This window comes from Pterocles gutturalis, unplaced genomic scaffold (assembly GCF_000699245.1).
Source record: "Pterocles gutturalis isolate BGI_N339 unplaced genomic scaffold, ASM69924v1 scaffold25040, whole genome shotgun sequence".
Lineage (NCBI taxonomy): Eukaryota > Metazoa > Chordata > Aves > Pterocliformes > Pteroclidae > Pterocles > Pterocles gutturalis.
The window spans coordinates 22,455-33,910 of record NW_010144062.1 but is presented as its reverse complement, the minus strand read 5'-3'; the positions used below and the strand labels follow the sequence as shown (position 1 = coordinate 33,910).

At 37.6% G+C, this 11,456-nt stretch overlaps 1 protein-coding gene across 1 annotated transcript in view; it reads right to left on the bottom strand.

Annotated features, from left to right (window-relative positions):
• The window catches only part of CPEB4 (cytoplasmic polyadenylation element binding protein 4), a 40,526-nt gene that overhangs the window by 6,625 nt on the left and 22,445 nt on the right, over window positions 1-11,456 (bottom strand). The window contains exons 3-5 of the mRNA XM_010084994.1: window positions 6,727-6,755; window positions 4,388-4,407; window positions 2,264-2,437 (exon numbers count right to left, since the gene is read on the bottom strand). Of these exons, the coding sequence (XP_010083296.1) occupies window positions 2,264-2,437; window positions 4,388-4,407; window positions 6,727-6,755 (223 nt within the window). The remainder of the gene's footprint in view (window positions 1-2,263; window positions 2,438-4,387; window positions 4,408-6,726; window positions 6,756-11,456) is intronic.

Genomic DNA, 11,456 nt, shown 5'->3' with positions numbered 1-11,456 from the left:
CAGCAGCTCATAGCAATGCTTACTAGCTGATGGGGAATCTTTATGACAAGTCAGAACACGTTAGAAAACAAGAGAGGCCAAAGATCAAGCTTTTTTTCTACTGATGATCATAAATAAAAGCTTGTAACCCAGTAACTCTCAGAAATGGAGTCACAGCTATCGTAATCCACCTTCAACTACTGTCCCACAAAGAGTTCAAAGACAATTTGCTGATGTGCTACTAAGCAATCAGCTCTGCCGATACGCCTTGTAAGTGCAGAAAGACTGGAAAAAAATGAAGGGACTATCACAAGACGCAGCCATGCCTGTTCACATCACATGCCAGTGGCACATGTGCAAACACTGTCTGAGCCTGACCTCAAAATAACACAGAGTAAAACTGCAGGACACAGGTAATTTTATAGGGGAGATGGCAAGGACATATTATTATATCAAGAATAAATTCTTGCATCCATTTCAGCTCTGCCTTTGACCTCAAATTACTGGTATATATTTGCATATGTTAGTCTCATTGAAGTCTTCAGTTGCAATTCTGGTCTTCTTGAAATTGAGTGATTATTCCCTTTTCCTTCTCCATAAACACACTTGAACTAAAGTTCTTTCTAATTAAAAATCTGAAACACAAAGAACAAACCTCACATTGCTGAAGTGTCAGCTATACTGGCACATTGCTCAGCTGTATCCTGTTTATGGTATTACATGGGTCCTTGTGTTAGCACGCTGTTGGGGGTTACTAATACACAATTTAGAGGATTGTTCCCATCCTCAAATTCAGTTAGGAATATGAAAAAGTGCTACTATTTATGTCTTTTTCCATTTGTTTACACTCTTTGATGACATTGCTAATGAAATAGCAACTGACAATCCACTATACTGACAGCTCCTCTGTGCCTTACAGATCATCAGGACCATACACAGCAACGGCAGCATGTCAAGGTTACTGCTGATGAAGACAGAAACCAAGGAGAACAATACTTACTGCACATCTATTCTTAAAATAGATCACCATTCAGAACAGCACTTAACACTAATTTAATGTTAAAGCACATACATAAAATGCTTTCTAAAAACAGGATCAGAAAAACCTGAAAAATTCAGTTGTGATGTAGATTTTAAATCATATACTCCTTATTCTAATTCACATTTGTGCATTTAACAGAAGTAGCGCTCACAAAAGCAACTCTGCAAAATTCAAGCTAACCTTCTAGCATAGGTTTAGGGAAAGTCCTAATCTTCAGTAACTACGGTCCACAGAGACCAAACTATTCATGTGTCACAAAGGTGACAAAAAACCAAACAAAACTCCAATAACAACAAAGAGACTATAAGATGTTCTTCCTCTTGTAAACACCATGTTATATTTGACCTTAATAAAGTAGCTCTTTTGTTTGAAGTGAAAGTCAGGTTGTCACGTCACAGCAGTACACACTGCAGTGCATTAAAGTCATTCTCCCTAACACAAGAGCTATTACATGGATTCTGTGATTAAGAAAAAGCAACTTCTCAGATTTACAGTTGCTGTAGTTCTTTTAACCACTATCCCAGCATGCTCATACATACAGAATACAGAACTTTGGTGAAATGAAGCTTCACAATACTTGTGCATGATATATATACAGATATATATGTTGTTTTGGGGGGTTTTTTAATAACAACTGCAATATTGTCACCTTTGTCTGTATAATGGACCCACCACAAACTCCTGGTTCCTGACTGTATGTAACTGCCTCTGCACAGATTCATTCCTGTCTGAGTCCTCACCATGCACACATTAGAAGCTACCACAGGACATAACTGCTGAAAACAAGCTCCGAGAACTACACATAAGCATCCAAATAAAGAGCTATGACTTACTATGCTATACAAACCGCATACGACTATTAGCAATACTTTTCCTACTATGGCTTCTGATGTCTATAAAATTACTGCAAAGTATTTACGAGTTTCAATAGGTGATAATTATTTATTTTTGCACCACTATCCCTTTTTTATAACTCTCATACTGTAAAAGTCAGTTAAATGTGTGGTAACACATAATTTTCTTCTTCAATGGCAGAACAATGCTATAGTGTAAACTAGTTTGAATTATCGCACATTTGCGATGGACTGAAAGTGGTGATACGCAAAGATCCATTTACATATCAAAACCTTTCCATTGAGTTTGGAAAGCAATCATTCATTACCTAACAGACAAAAGATTTCACACCACAGTTTTGTCAGTAAGCCAGAAGGAGCTTTTCTGGATAAGATTTTCTGGCTGTACCTTCATCAATATCTGGTGGCAGTCCGCCGACAAAGACTTTACGGGAATACCGTTCCACTCGTTCTCCATTCTGATGGGAGAAGCAGTGAGGTGATCCTAAACCACTGTGAAGAGTCTGATCCCCACGTCCATCATCCAAGAACCCGTCTTCCATTGGAAACAGTGAAGACTGACCTAAAGAGGGGGTTAAAAAAAAAAGGAAAAAAAAACCAAACATACTAACAGAACAAAGCACATACTGTTTAAATAATTTTTTAAAAATGCAGTAGTTGCTGCATTAGCAGTAGAACTCTTTGCAGTCTCCCCTGTTAATGATCAGTTATGTTTTTAATTTCATACAACCCGTATAGTTTGCAATATAATTCAATAACTCAAATGCATTATTTCAGAGAAAAGGTTGCTACCTGCTTCATAACTGCACTACAACCAATGAAAATCTGAAATAAAAAAGTATTTCTAATGGATGCTCAAGTTGACTGTTTTCCATTATATTTTGTGTTTCCAATTAGATTTCTTTTAAAAAGGTGTAAAAACAGAAGAGAATACAAGCCAAATTTTTTTTCTGGGACTTTCCCAATAGCAGATACCGCTATAACTTAAGCCGTATATGTAATTTCCCAATTTCACAATGAAGATGGGAAAACAAGAATTCTACCAGCTAAATACGTTACACATTTAAATTACCTGATACCAAAACATATCATAAACCACCCACTTGTAAATAACAAAAATATCCTGACAGAAACACGAAGCCCCACTGTAATTTACTGCAAATGAAGACTGAAAGCTATGCAATACTGTGCCGTTCCTGGAAGCAAGTTTACTTAAGATGTTACAACAGTTTCATTAATGGACTCACTCTAAGAGAAAATACCATAAGCACGCTTCCCCTGACATCCCAATATTCTCCTATGATAATCCTTTATCATATATTTCCTTAATAATATTTATTACTTTTAAATAAGATTCTTTGATTTATAAATGCAACTGTATAATATAAATAGAGCACACAAGCTGATCTCTTCCATTAACTCAACCTTCAGTCACAGTATTCAAGATCTAGACAACAAAATAGACTTCTACCCATTTAAGGAGCATTTTAGGAATAAATAAAAATGCATAGGGAAAATAAACAAATAAATGAGGTGTGCTACAAGCTTTAGGATACATTTCCTTTTGCCTGTGATGTGATATACTGTGTCTGCTTTTTCAGAATTCATTACAATCTACCACAAGAGTGTATTGGTAAGGTTAATTTACCCTGCTCTTGCTTCCTTCCTTGGAAATAAATTTATTTTAAAAAAGAAAACATCTTTAAAACAGAAGATTTGACCAGTTCCATGCAAAAATCAAACAACTAACAAGTTGAAACACAAAAAATACAAAAAAAATCCACAGTCCATAGAATTTACACAAATAAAAAATAGAAGGCTTGGTCAGCTTGCTTTAGTTGAAATTTCAAGAAACTTTGCACCCTTTAATTAAAATAAAAATCAACTTTCATCAGGCCTATTTCTGGTTCCTGGCTCCTAGTATGATAAAAATATTGTAATACAGAGTTAAACATTGCTTTGTTTTCCCCTAATGAACTGATGCACATCATTTGTTTCATCTCTTAAGACCCCAGTCCTGCAGGTATTGCTGGAAGGGAGCAATCCTCCACACCTAACCAGCCTTTCAGGTTCATCAGCATTACTACTGCCGTTAGATAATCCAACGTGCATCCTTGCAGGATCTGGTTCTTTAACCCAGCAGGCCAGGACTTATATGCACTATAGTCTATGCTGTGTCAAGAAAACCATCAGCCTAAAAGAACCAAAATAAACTTCTCCAGCATTGGCATTCATAACATACACACAAACACAGCAAGTAGCCCTCCAGTGTAGCAATTCATACAGCTGATGTCCACTGTAAGGACTGATCACTTCACCCTCAATAGTACTATTGTGGAATACCACCTAATTCAGTTAAAATGTTTATTTATGGCATGCAGACTACGTAAACGTATGTGAAACTTATGCTTTATACTCTTAAATTTTGGAGTTTGCCCTCTAGCAACAACTTAATGTTATTTCTCCCATGAGACATTGTCAACATTAGAAAATTAAATAGGAATATTGTTACCTCGCCTTCTCCCATATGTCCTTGCTGCATGTTAAATGAGAAAGAAAACAGCCTTTCAAACATTGTTATAAGGACCAAAAGACCTTGTTTTATCGCCTTTATACTAACTCAGTGATTCTCAAGCCTTTTCATACTCCAGGTCATTTCAAATGGTGTTCACCAGCTGACCTCCCCCACCGCCCACAATACCACGCCTTCCTTGCACCACCGCTGTTACCGATTGATAAAACATGGTGACACACAGCTGATCAAGTATATATCAATACCCAAAGAGACTTTTTAATAACAATTCCAGTTCTTCATTTGCACACTTCTTTTCACACCTATTGCTCAATCCTGTGCTGGGTGTATGCCTGGAAGCACATGGCAGGTCTCCTGACACCCTCTGGAACACCCCATGCTCTCTACCTTGCTCAAGCACACTCCAACACTGATCTTCATCTGGACTGTAGGAAAAGCCCTAACGCAAGGAAAGCGGAGGACTATTGTGTCAATTTCTGTTTTGAAATTAGGTTGCTACAAAAGCTTTGCACTACCCACTAAATCCTTGGTTAAATTATTACTGGCAAATAACCAGATGAAAAACTTGAAGTCAAGGAGAAAACGTCAGGGCCACTAAAATTGCCTTTCAGACCTCCTGCAGTCTGTGTACAACAGTATAGATTCTCTCACACTAACTTAGTACACTTCACTGTAATTATTCAACGGCTCCCCACTGCTTCCTACTTTGCATTTTCCAAAACAGATCAATTCTACCACTAAAAAATACAACATTTTTCTGTGCTGGCTTCCAGGACCCATGAATACGTCCGAACTTTCTAATCAAACTTGCACGTTCTCTTTAAATCTCGTTAAAGTCTGTGTCTGAAAGCAGGCCAACTGTTTTCAAAACTTGGCTTCTCCTGGCAAGTACTATGAGAAACTCTGAGCACATCACGCATTTTATTTTGCTTCCTCATTCAAAACTGAGACTGACAATTAGTTTAAGCATTTAAATATTTGTAAACCACAACAGGAGTCGTTTCCCTTTTTGAAATAAAAATCATATCAATGCAATTTACTTCATGATTATTTAACATCTGTAAAATCATTTTACTTCTCTGATCTTTTGCGGACAGAGACACTCACAATGAACACCAAGAACAAAAACAACGAAGGTCTAGTCTTCAGACTGGAGCATGCTCTCAGGCATTCACACAGGTACTGGCTTTATGGGAGAATCTTAAAAGGCTGAGGGCCTTTACAAGTGTAATTTTTTCATGGTAATTTTAAATTGAGAAATCCAAGGTGCTCATATAGTCCTCAAAGCAGAAAGTTTTAAGGAACTTGTCTTTCATGGAAAGCAATCGGCAATCTTACTGCATTTCTGACAAAGCTCAGAAGCCTTTGCACATTCAAGCACTTTCAAAACCAGCTCTGACTATAAAGCCATAAAAGTCTTGCTTGTGGTTTCTGAATTATTAACAAAACCACACCAACTCCTTCACTTGGTACACCCAGTCTTGGCAACAAAGCATGCGGCACAGACACAATTCCCACTGCGGAGCTGTGACCACAATTTAGGTCAGCAGACTCCTCACTGCTTTGCCACCTGTGTCACTCAACACAAGAGGAGCTTTCTCTTTTACCAGTACGGAAAACAACAAAAAAAGCTCAGCCACCAGCTAGGAAGTATTTCCAGTGCCAAATACTACTGAAAAGGTTTTGAGAACCAAATACTAAGGTTTGGTTTGGTTGTTTTTTTTTTTTCCCTTCTTAATTTGCTTCTTATTTTCTGCATTTGCTTCATCCAACCCACAAAATACCAACATCTGACATTTCAAAACATTTCTCAGGAGCCGCAGTTTATAACTACCTCAGTGCAGCAGATACAAACTTTCTCTGCTCATTGAATTCAGAGCTCATCACATGCCATTAACTTCACACAATGTGATACACAACACTGAAACCAAAGAATGCTCTTTTGGCAGGCCAGGAAGACAGTTAACCGTGATTTACTAATTCTGTCTCTGGCTTTCATAATTTCATATTAAGAGAAATCTTTGCTATGGGAGTACCCTAGCTAAGCTGCAACATAAATGGAGCCTTAAGGTAACCATTACCAACCAGAGAAAAAGATTTAATTCCAAAGATCAGGATGTTTGCCTATCCCCTGCTGAGAAATGAGACAACTACAACATTGGTTTGGATTCCTCAAATCTGTTTTTCCATTCCTCATTTCTTCAACATTTCATATAATTGCATAAAGGGCCTAGGACAGATTTACTAATCTCACAAGATATTTGAGCAAGATGTTACAAAACCTAAAAAATACAAAGTGTTTATGCAACCAGTTCGACTGCTTATTAATAACCAATGCAGAGCTATTCTTCTGATAAAATCAGTTTGAAATTTAAAATACTACTAGCAGCTGCTTCAACCATTTTGTCACCAAAGCCACCCCTGCAACACTCTTTTCTATGCAAGAAATAAAGCCACACAGAAAGCCAGTGATCTTTTGCAAAAATCTGCTGCTTTTACTGTCTTTCATTTTAAGGAACTTAATGAATAAGCAACTCACTCAAATTTTTATGCCTTCTCCTCATTTCAGACACCTAATGGCTTCCTGGCTATCTCCCTTTTTTTTTTTTTTTTAAATCACATCTTTTGCGTCTAATGTACCTTCAATTAAATGTGCTGACCTTTCTTCCCTCTATAGGAAGCACCAAAAAGACTGAGCATGTCACATACAATCACACATGCACCACTGTATAAAGTACACAGTTCCCAATGACAAATATACTCTGCTGAGGAAGCATGAAAAATGTGTGCAGGAGTCCTAAAGCACTTAAACCCCAAACTTACTACAAAGCTGTCCTGCAGAAAGTGTGCCCAGGCTGAGCACCTGGCACTCTTTAATGGTTCTTGCTGCCTTCCAATCTGCAGGACGGTAGCAATTTCAGGGGTATTTTGTACCATTAACTGTGCAAGATTTACATAAAAAGGCCAGCTCAAGAGCAGACTGTTTAAAGCAAAGGGACGAGGAAGCAAGAAGATCTGTATCTCCTGTGAACATCATCCCAACTTTCTAAGGCCACATTACAACTAGGATAATTACACAAGCATCCACAGTTAATACAAACACCGTAAAAGCCTGGAATGGAACAGAGTGAATGCTTCACGTTAACTTACGGTGGGTATACCTTCATTCTCACTACCTTGCTGTAATTTTGAGGCACGTAAAGTCTAGGTTGATGCGATACCTGTCCAGTTCTGTACCTAATTTATATCTTTAGTCCAAGAGCTCCTCAAGGCAGCGATCCCGTTCTTTACCTTGGCACAGAGGCCAATACAGGAACACACTGCAATCTTTTACATTGCTATGCTCTCATTTCTTTCCTCTCAAAGATCAAACCAGACTGGTTTCATAGTGAGTTCCAAGAATTTCAGGTTTCTATGCACATTAGTCACTGAATTTACCAGAGAAATATTTTTGAAATTTAAAAGGGACAAATATTCATGTTGACTTTTTACATAACCTGAGAACAAGTAAGACCCAATCCCACCCTTCCACCAGGCTCTTCCCCTGAGACAGCTTCCCACCATCCAGCTCCAGGAAAGCTAGGAAACTTCTGTCAATTTGCACAGACTCTTTCATGTTCTACACCAATCATACAGGCTCTAGGAAAAATATTCAAGCTGAACAAGATTTTGCTGAAGTGATCACAATTTCATAAGCTTTCATGAATAAGGTAACGATTTTAACTGCTGATTTTTAGGGATAAAAAGCGACAAACAAGAACCCACGGTACCAAGGAGGGAGCCACTACAGGGGAAACAGCCTATAACTCCGGCAGATGAAAGCAGTAAAGAGTAGAAGGGAAAACAAAACCTCTATACCATCATCAGCTATCTGTTAAATATTATACAAATGGAAAAAAGTGTAAGAATCCAGATTTTTTTAAAAAAGGGGGGGATAAAAAGGTTTTCTTTAAGATTATATTGAAACCTTTCTCTATTATTTAAAAAACTTTTTAACTGTAGATGGTCACAGGTGGCCAGTGTCTCACCCTGGAAGACAAATACAATTGATACACAAACAAAGAGTTTCCAGCTTTCACTGAAACTGTTTACTCTGCTAGTCATTTTCTTCCCCTAAACAGAAGACATGGAGGTAATCTGGTGCTGGTCTGTCTTCAGTTTCACTTGGAACTTAACTTTCAGAGAAACAGAAGCATCAAAGTTTCACAGGATTATTTCTAAAAGTGAACTAGATATCCTTGAATCTATTACAAAAAATATTTATACCTTCATGTGTTTTCTTTATAAATTATAAAAAAAAAAAAAAATTGAAGTACAGTCTGGTTTTACCATTCCAACAGCAAAACCTTTTTTTTCTAAATTATTCTACACTAAACTGTATTTTGTAATTGTAGTAAGATTGACAATGTTGTGCACAAGGCCATTAAAATATGAACTATAGTATTTTATTACCTTTTTTCCCCTACTACTCCCTGAGGGCAGGTAGGGTTGATTAGAACTCAAGAGCTAGATTTTTATCATCACTTCATGTTTCACAATGCATTTCAGACGTAATGCATGGACCACATGTTTCTACCACAGGTAACATTACATTTCACAAGAAGCTCTACAGTCATCTTACGCACAATTTCACCAGTGAAGAATCTAATCATATCCTTAACCAAACCAAAAGCAGAAAAATGAAAATTGTAAAAAATATCTATATTTAACCTCCCTTTGGCTAAATTATCTTTGTATAAGAAAGAGCAAGCCAGAGACTAAGGCAGGTGTTGTCAGAGAGGTGCATATATATATATACACTTTCTCAAATTAGAACATAAAAATCTTATTTACCTATATGTATGCCACACAAAGGTACTTCTTCCTATTTCAAAGAGCCTTACAACTTAAGTCTTAGATGCTATTTTCAACACAAAAGCAAGTAGTGTCATGAAGTGTTGCATGGCAGGCAAAAAAGTACTGCTTTCCATGCATTCCTCAATTCTAGTTCTAAAATATTAAGGACAAAAGGATCAGGACACAGGTCCCTGATTGTTATCATAAGACATGTGCATGTATGCAAAAATTTTGCCCAGTTCAAGTACATAATCTCATTTCTGTCAAATTATCCCCAGGACATGACGTGTCATGCCAACACACGGTAAAGAGCAGCACAGACCTGACACCTGATCCAGGATAAGTACTGTCAATATAGAATAAACTGACCAACGCTTTAACAAATCTACACTGACACTGAACTTATTTGATGCCAGAACTTTGCATCTTACAGCCATCTTCATGATACCGTCAAATGAGATCCCTGTTTTAAAAACTGTTGTCAAAAACAAGCTACTAAAAAGAGATCTGAGAGATTCCCTATTATGGATTTCAAACACTACCGAACTTCAAAGAATTAAAAACATTCAAATAGTATTTTCTTAATTTAAAACAATCTTAAAAAAACCTAAACGCCTCTATATATACATCTGGAGAATGAGTATTTGTCACACTTTCAGCAATGTCAAAGTCAGCATGAAACCGGAAAAGTGACTACATTTGGCTGCACAGTAAAATCACAGATTAACACCCTTGGAAGTACCGGTTCTGCAAAATTAAGCAGCAGAGATGCCAAAACCTGCATTTTTTCCTCCTAATTTATTTTTAAAGAAGCATACTGTTAAAAAAAAAAAAAAAAAGGCATGTAATGAGAAATACAGCTCTAGTTTATGTCCAAAATGGTCAAACAAATGCTGAAAAACAAGAGTACTATTGTAGATGCAAATATTATGCTTTATTTCAAGTAAAGCCAGATGCCTGAAGACAAGTATTTACCCATGCCTTCTGTCGAGAACACCAACAAAATGAAGTTTCTGGTATTCTGTGGCATTCAACAGGTCTGACTAGAATCTTTCATTTTAAATTCCGGGTCACTGTCACAAAACACAACTGACAAACAAAAAGCAAACAGGTTTTGTTTCTTCTGAAACCCTGAAGAGAATCTACCTATAAAAGCCTTTTAGCACTGGCTCTTCTGACGGCATCCCTGTTTTACCTGTGATTATCTTGAATTAATTGGGATCACATGGTAAAAAAGGTACCTAACTGTATGGCACAAAGCAGATTACCACCATAATATCTTCTAATTGTTTGATGGTTGACAACTTTATACATCAAATAACTGGGGGGGGGCGGACAGCGAACCAGGAGAGAAGCTGAGAAACAGTGAAAGCTACTGTTTCCAAGGCTTGTGCAATGAGCTACAAGTTTTTAGGGCTTTAATCTGCCTAAAGTAAAACTGCCTCACTGAAGAGATTGTGCAGTTATATTCAGAAAAGAGTAATCTTTGGGGCGAAAAGAAAACTAATGGCTCTCATTCCCATGTGCTGTAGAACTCAGCTGTACCGGGTACTCAGAGACTGCCACTGCACAACCCGGGAGAATGGCACACGTGCTTCCAACCCAGCCAGTCCAGCCCAGCATCAGCTCAAGTCCACCTTTATGAGATGTTCAAGCTAACTCCCAGATTGTGCAACCGGGACAAAAAGTCCTAGATGTGCTTCCAGCATGCTATTCAAGCACAAGTCTGAAGGGGAAATGGAAACAAAAAAAGGTTAACTATGAAAACACTGCAGTTCGGTTTGTGTGAGAGCTTTAAAAACCACCACCGTTATTATTCCTTTGCTGCTGATGCTCTCAGGTGGTCTCCCAGACTAACACAGTGCCACACGGACTGAACCTCAAGAGATGATCTTTCACACATTTTAACAACCACTTAAATACTCATGAAAGGTAACAAGCCAAATCCAGTCTCACTCCTCTCAAAAATACAGAAGCTTCACAGCTAACTTTGAAGTTTTCTTCACCACCAAACAGAAGAATACAGACAAAACTTCTCCTAAACAAACCTGCTTTAAATCCTAAATATAGCAACAGCTTTGTCTGCAAGGTATCAGAATTTTTTCCGTAATTCTAATTACGTTACACTGGGTTCCTGCAAGTCAATTTAAGTGGAACTGTTACATATCGTATGTATTTAAATATAACTCTTCCCTCTCCTCCAGGAATCCCC